This window comes from Oreochromis aureus, linkage group 23, assembly GCF_013358895.1.
Source record: "Oreochromis aureus strain Israel breed Guangdong linkage group 23, ZZ_aureus, whole genome shotgun sequence".
Lineage (NCBI taxonomy): Eukaryota > Metazoa > Chordata > Actinopteri > Cichliformes > Cichlidae > Oreochromis > Oreochromis aureus.
Genome location: NC_052963.1, coordinates 38,237,262 through 38,244,975, shown reverse-complemented (window position 1 = coordinate 38,244,975; position 7,714 = coordinate 38,237,262). Strand labels below are relative to the sequence as shown.

General features: G+C 43.5%; 1 protein-coding gene across 2 annotated transcripts; it reads left to right on the top strand.

Annotated features, from left to right (window-relative positions):
- The first annotated feature begins 82 nt into the window (after window positions 1–82).
- On the top strand, window positions 83–7,559 carry aasdh (aminoadipate-semialdehyde dehydrogenase). 2 transcript variants are annotated; one of them, XR_004200287.2, is made up of 14 exons: window positions 83–628; window positions 1,225–1,345; window positions 2,374–2,663; window positions 2,746–2,938; window positions 3,015–3,256; window positions 3,347–3,453; window positions 3,539–3,711; window positions 4,481–4,817; window positions 4,914–5,026; window positions 5,120–5,819; window positions 5,905–6,068; window positions 6,189–6,314; window positions 6,734–6,860; window positions 7,106–7,247. XR_004200287.2 is itself a non-coding variant. In XM_031753858.2 (14 exons), the coding sequence occupies exons 1-14, from the start codon at window positions 396–398 to the stop codon at window positions 7,499–7,501; spliced, it is 3,327 nt and encodes a 1,108-aa protein (XP_031609718.1). In that variant the 5' UTR covers window positions 191–395; the 3' UTR covers window positions 7,502–7,559. The 2 variants fall into 2 exon arrangements, 1 of the variants encoding a protein (XP_031609718.1); XM_031753858.2 differs by having other exon boundaries at window positions 191–628; window positions 6,729–6,860; window positions 7,106–7,559.
- Window positions 7,560–7,714: the final 155 nt, after the last annotated feature.

Sequence of the window (7,714 nt, the reverse complement as noted above, 5' to 3'; positions counted from 1 at the left end):
ACGCTACTAGGAAATTGCGGCTTGTATCTTTTTACGTTTAATTGAAAGACAAAATTAAAATAGAAAACTTCGGGATGTTAGCAGTGATAGCGGTTATTGTTAATATTAAAATGACTGGGCGTATTAATGATATTTTGTAAGCAAAAGGTTAAAACGGCATTTAAGGACAAATTGTTGTTATAGCCGAGCTTTAGGACGAGCATTTGATATAACCGTCCTTTAGACGTCATTGCTTACTGTAAAATCTCGCGTCATCATCACTCGACAAATGTGCTTGTCAACAAATCCAGCCTCTTCTGAAATTAGCACCACCTAAATGTTTAAAAAAATTTCGGGTTTTCCCAGAATGTACACCAACGGAAGATGAGCATTTGGTCACTAAAGGGCTTCGCAACATGTCTGCTCGGACGCTGCAGGAGCTTGTCGCCGCCGCTGCCTCCTTGCACGCCGACAGGCTGGCTGTGACACACTCGGTGTCCGGGAAACCACCGGCGTCCCTGACCTACAGAGACCTGGTTCAACTCGCCGATGAATTTTCTCGTGCTCTGCGAAAGAACTGTTCTCCTAGCAGCGGGGTGATCGGGCTTTACTGCAGAGATGATTTGTTTGTACCTGTCTGGATTTTGGGGTGAGTGCAAACATTAGAGATCAACCTATGTAGTTTGTTTATGGGCGATATTAGTTATCAGAATCAAGGAGACGGAAACTGAGGCCAAAAAACACAAAAAAGGAAAGTTGTCATTCCAAACTACGATAATTTATATCAAAATATATACAGTGATTTCTTATTTACGCGACAGGTACAATGCATGTTAATAAAAGAAGCCACTCAGAAGATTCAAGGATGTAGTGGAGTAGGATTTGCAGGTGACAGAGGAGGATCCTAGGGACAGGGTGAGATGGAGGCAGAAGATCTGTTGTAACGACCCCCAAAGGAATCCGCCGGCAGAAGAAGGGAAAAAAGCGAGATTTTAGGAAAACTACAAATTATCATCTGACATCCACAAAACATAAAGATATAAGACAAAGAAAATACAGATACAAACATTACATCAGCATGACAGCATTTGTACTTTTCTTGATGCTGTCATATTCAGAAGTAACTTCTCTGTCATTATTTTAATATTTGTCAGTGCCTATGTGCTTGTTGTGTGTTATGGCTGCATGTGACTCACTGTTCTATAACAAAACATAGCTCACAAATGATTCTGCTTTGTTTGTCAGGATCTTGCAGTCCTCTGCTGCTTACGTCCCACTGGACCCAGAATCTCCTGGACTTCTCTCTGCCAGAGTCATGAGCCAATGTGGCCTCAAGTACTGTGCTGTACAAACCGACCTCCTGCAGGTTGAATTTTGTCATATTTTATCAGCATTAATACAACAGCTGTGAGTAATTTTGCAAATGTAATACTCAGGCCTCACTTAAAAGGTTAAACCATCCAGATGATGAAAACACACGAGAAAGGCCATGGTCTTATTTACTTATAAAGGCCAACCTTTGTCTTCCCAGAATTAGTACATAAAAAATACACACAGCCATCGAGACATCCTGAGAAAGAACCCCCCCGCCCCCAAAAAAAGACATGGAAATATAAAATAATGATAAAATCTTAAAAATCAGATATTCACAAAGCTGACACTGACCTATTACAACAAGGGTGTGAGACACGGCAGCAGGGGCTTCGATTCTGTCCCCAAGAACTTGCTCCCACACAAGGTTTCCGGTGGCAACTTCTAAAGCCTGGATCCTGTGGGAATTTGAGCTATTAAACCCCGTTGCTTTGGACAAATCTGACAAATCTTTATGTTCTTTTGGGCCCCCAGTGACATGCTCAGCATCCACCACCAACTCCCACTCTCTGTCTGCGTCCACAGTTTTGCATTTAGGTTTATGCCTTCTCAGGTATGATGGGGTTATTTCTAAAACTTTGCTGAAATGCTGTTCTGGGCGGATATTGTTTTTGTTACGTTGTTTTATTTTACACATTCGCCAAACACATTAATTTTCCCTGGTTCAAGACAGAGAGGAGAGACACATCCCTGGAATGGATGTCAGGAATGGCATCTAGTATCTGTGCAATATCCAATCCAAGATCCAAATTAATTAATCCAGCTAAGTAACTTGGGAACCTCTTACTAGCCAAGTGACTGTGGTTCGGGTTGAATAAAAAAAGAAAAAAGAAAAACCCAATTCAAGATTCCCTCCTGTGCAGTAACAAAAAAATATACCAAGTGTATATTTCCTACAGATGACTCATTTGTATATTAAGAGGTTTTTTTAATGCAATATCAGAACACCATTGTAAATTCTTTGTTAAAGAATTAAGTTTTTTGTGAATATTTATATTGCTATTGTGTTTTTTCAACTTCAAGCATTTTCAGGCAGCTCTCATCAAACACGTAACTGTGAAAAATTGTGTTGAGCTGCTCAAGTTCAAACTGACTCTGATTCACATTGAGCCGCTGCGAGTCGCTGAGCGTGAACGAGGAGCAGGACAAACTGAAACTCTATCAGTAAATGATCTCAGCGGTTCCGCTGTGCAGCAAGACGATGCTGGGCGCAGAGAGTTGGCGTATGTGCTGCACACATCGGGAACAACAGGCTTTCCAAAGACTGTGAGGGTACCACACAGGTGTATACTTCCCAACATACTGCATCTGAGGTCAGTAAGGAATCATTTATGACTTTGCCTGTTGTAGAATGGCATTTTCAATCCAAGATAAATCCCTTCTCTTTCTGCTCAGATCTTTGTTTCAGATGAGGCCAGATGATGTGGTTTTCCTCGCCTCACCTTTAACCTTTGATCCCTCAGTGGTGGACATTTTTCTCGCCTTATCATCTGGGGCTCAACTCCTCATTGTCCCTAATGTGATTAAGAAAATGCCCAATCGACTAGCTGAGCTGTTGTTCAACGATCACAAGACGACTGTCCTCCAGGCAAGTGTAGAACCATTTGTGTCTGTGAGGCAGTCTTCCCTGTTTGTGCAATGCTTCATTTTCACTGTTGTCACAGGTCACGCCCACTCTACTGTTGCACTTCGGCCATCGTATTCTAAAACAGGACGTGCTGTCGTGCAGCTCTTCGCTGCGGGTGTTGGCTCTGGGTGGAGAAGCCTGCCCGTCGCCCGCTCTGCTGGAGAGCTGGAGACATAAGGACAATAAAACCAACATCTACAACATCTATGGGATCACTGAGGTTTCCTGCTGGGCCAGCTGTTACAGAATACCAGAGTCTCTGCTGCAGTCAAGCAACCTGTGAGTGTACCCCCGTTTTAAAATGTTCATGACTTCTACAAGTTTGTCCTACAGATGCTGGAGTTATTTAACATTACAAACATCTCACAGCACGGTGTCTTCTGTGCCTCTCGGGACTCCTCTGATGGGCACAGTGGTGGAAGTCAGAGATGAACATGGCTGTGTTGTTTCAGAGGGTGAAGGACAGATCTTCATAGGTAGGAAAAAAACTGAGTGTTCTCTGCAAATTAATCACATTGAGATGAAGAAAAACCTCATGAATTTATATGATCGTTTGTGCAGGCGGAGAGGACCGAGTGTGTCTCTTGGATGATGAGGACACTGTTGTCCCTGGGACGATGAGAGCTACAGGAGACTGGGTGAATGTTAAAGATGGACAGCTGCACTACCTGGGACGGAGAGACCGAATGATCAAACGCAATGGAAAACGAGTGAACTTAGACAGCCTGCAGCAAGTAAGATGTTTTCGGATGTATGAATTATAAGTCATGTGATTGATTCATAAAAGAAATAATTCTACTGGCTTAGCCTCATGTTAGACCGAGACTGACACATGAAGGAACACACATCACTCCATCCAGCCATCTTTTACGTCTTATCCAGGTCACAGGGTCAACAGTGTCAGCAGAGAAGCCCAGACCTTGGTTTCTGAGGGATGAGCTTGACCACCTCCCCAAGCTCAGTCAGAGTTGTAGCAACGCGTTTCCAAGCTAGCCAGGAAATATAATCTCTCTGCCTGCCCTGGGTCTGCTCCAGGGCCTGTTCTCGGTAGAACATGCCTGGAATACCTCACCTAGGAGGCGTCTTAGTCAGTTTCTCGAGCCACTTCAACTGGATCTTTTTTCAACATACTGAAGGCAAAGCTGATGTGCTGATTGTGGTAAATTAAAGGAAAGATTTGAATCCTTAACCCCCACCCTAAAGAAATCTGGCCTCTCTGTTATGAACCAGTTTCCTCACTCAGATTCACTGTTACTAAAAACAATTAAAGCCTTTTTTTTTTTCAATTTATTGTCACATAAGCACAGCAATTAGAAAAAAAAAGAGAAAACAAGAGAGGCTGTTTTAGCTGATTAATAATTACATTTTTAAACTGGTGGTACCCTTTCTTAATGCTGTACTTTAATCATGTGGATACTTTTCATTAGTTCTTTGTAACTGAAATACCTTTTCAACATCTTTTTAACGTTTTTATGATTTTGATTTACATCTCCCCTCCTGCAGGTCCTGCTGAGTCTCCCTCAGGTGGAAGCCTGTGCTGTGGGTCTGCACCAAGGATTTCGACTTCTCGCCTTTGTCGTGGCATCCACATCTGGACACCAGAAGGCAGCTTCCACCTCCGCGTCTGTACAGCAACGTGCAGAACAAATTCCCTCTGCTTGTGCTTTTGGTGAGCATGCTGAGAACCAACCCTCTTCTGTCAGCCCCCCCCTGGAGGAGTCAGGCGGTGCAGACGGAGATCTGAAGAAGCTCATTCTGAGCCAGCTGTCTCTGCTGCTGCCTGCTCACAGCGTTCCTGACACGCTGGTGCTCGTCCCGGCTTTATGCCTGACTGCTCATGGTGAGCTTTAGACACATTGTCACTGCTGAGGAGAAACAGCAGCTAATTCATTCACCACTTTATCCACTCACCTTTTTAACTGTCGTTTTTTGATAGGCAAAGTCAACATGGAGGCATTAGTCAGAGTGTATGAAAAACAGAGACAGTGTTTAGAGTCTTCACAGAGAAATTGCAGTGAACTGAGGCAAATTCTTCAGACTCTGTGGCGGGTATTTTCATTTTTGATGACAACATTCATGCTCTAAATTTAAATAAACTGTTGTCTCCTTATGTTCATTCTCTTTTAAACTATCTATCAACAGGATACTCTAAATCTTGCTGTAGATGTTACCATTGACGAGAAGTCCAACTTCCTGTTCAGTGGAGGAGATTCTCTGAAGGCTCTGCATCTCTGTGAAGACATCCTCGCTGCTGTGGGAGTGACCTCACCAGAGCTCCTGGAGGTTATACTTGATGGGACCTTCTCTGACATCATGAATCATGTTGCCAGAGCAAGGGGCATTTTGGAGCATGAGAACAGCCAGTCAACGCTGTCTCAGGCCAAGAGACGGCACGACGAATCCACGTCTCAGGTTCTAGAAAAGAGAGTGCGCAAAGACTGGACAGCAACTGAGAGTCTGCAGGTGGAGAAACAGGCTGTGAAAGTTATAAGGAGAGGGGGCGAGGTGATAGAGATGAACATCAGATATACAGAAGATGATAAAACAGTGCAGAATCAACTTCTTGGAGAAAGGGAGTCTTGTGGAGAAGCTGATTTGGGCCTCAGTCTGAGCTGGTCCTCGGACACAGGCAGATGTGTGGACGCCTCCCCGGTGCTTCTAGTACAAAACAGAGCTGATCACAGGTCAAATTTGTTCAAAGCAACAGTGTTTATTGGCTCACACTCCCACAGGATCCAGGCTGTAGACGTCGCCACCGGAAACCTAATGTGGGAGCGAGTTCTTGGAGACAGAATCGAGGGCTCTGCTGCCGTGTCTCGCTGTGGTTCTCTCGTTGTAATAGGTAAGTGTCAGCTTTGTGAATACCTAATATTCAGGAGGTTTTATTACTTTATATTTCTATATCTTTTTGGGGGGTTCTTTCTCAGGATGTTATGACGGCTGTGTGTATTTTTTATGCACTGAAACTGGAAATACACAGTGGGTGTTTGAGACGGGAGATGCCGTGAAGAGCTGTCCTGCTGTGGATCCTCTTACTGGTCTGGTGGTAGTGGGCTCACACGATGGGCATGTTTACGCCCTAAACTCAGAGGTGAGTGCTTGATGCAAAGAGACACAAGGACTCGAATGATTCAGAAAAGTCACAGATTGATGGTTGCACTGGATACCTGTCTGACGTCTTTGAAGCAGACGCTCTGTTTTCTGTTTTCAGGTTCGGAAGTGTGTTTGGAAGTGTCACTGTGGTGGAGGAGCTGTGTTTTCTTCTCCACGTCTTCACCCATCACGCCGTCAGGTGTATGCGGCTTCACTGGGAGGACACCTGCTCTGTCTCAGCATCGTAAGTGAAGGTCGTTTTGCCATTTGGTGCACAAGTGGAAATAAGAAAGGAAGAGGCACAAGTCTGTTTGAATCATACATTTTTGTAAAAATATTTCTATGATGACTTTGAGTGTGTTAGTTTAATCTTTAAAATTAGAAAGCTGCTTCTTCTTCATCTTTCAGCTGTTCCCTTTAGGAGTCGCCACGGCAGATCATCTGTCTCCATCTCACACTATCGCTAGCATCCTCCTCTGTCACATCAACCCTCTGCATGTCCATTTTCACTACATTCATGAACTTTCTCTGTGGCCTTCCTCTTTCCCTCCTCTGCACATTTGTCTCAAAAGAGATATTTGCTACTGACTATAAAAAATTAAAAAAGAGAATAATAAGAGTGATGGCACTATATGTCTCACGTGTTTCTCTTTCCCAGGACAGTGGAGATGTCTTGTGGTCTTACTGCAGAGACACTCCTTTCTTCTCCTCACCAAACTGCTTCTCTGAGCACGTTGTGATCGGCTCGGTTGATGGACACATCTGCTGCTTCAGCAACATGGGGAAACTTGTAAGGAGCTGACTTTTTGTTATAGTATTTTCCAGTTACTACATATACAAAACCTGATTTGTTGAAGATTTTGCATTTTGTAAATGAGCGATTTCTGTTTTGTTTTTTTTAAACATTAAAGTCACAATCATTCATTACAACAACATTTGAATGTACTCGTATGGTGAAAAGGGGGGAAGGGGCCTGGCTATTTTCTGAATCCTCTCTGTAATTCATAACTGTATGACCCTTTTGTGTATTTGCAGCTGTGGCAGTTTCTAACAAAGGGTCCAGTTTTCTCCTCTCCAAGCATCACGTCAGACCAGAAGAGACTTCTGTGTGGATCACATGACGGTTGCCTGTACTGTTTGAATTGTGCAGATGGCTCTTTGGTTTGGACTTTTCAGACGACAGGCAAGGTGTACTCCACCCCATTTGTGTTTGACGGCTCAGCTGTGGGGAGAAGGGGTTCACTGGTGGGCCTGGCCTCCACTGACGGCACAGTCTGGATCCTAGATGGAAAAGACGGACGAATGTTGGCCTCGCATACTCTCCCCGGGGAGCTGTTTTCATCCCCGGTGGTGTGGGAAAGGTCACTCCTAGTCGGATGTCGTAATGACTATGTGTATTGTCTAAGTCTGAGTGTAAAAAAGGAAACATAGAAGGATATAATTTATTTTTGTACCTTTTAAAAAAACAATAAACACAACTTGTGTGTCAGTGAAGTGAGGTGTTTTGGGAAATAGGATTTTAAGTAAATTTTACTTGTTTTCTGAGATCCATATATCTTGTTACAAGTTAAAAGCTTAGTTGAGGCATTTTTTTTTAAAAACTCATCAGTCTTTATAATTTGTGAATTGTATGAGTCCACATCC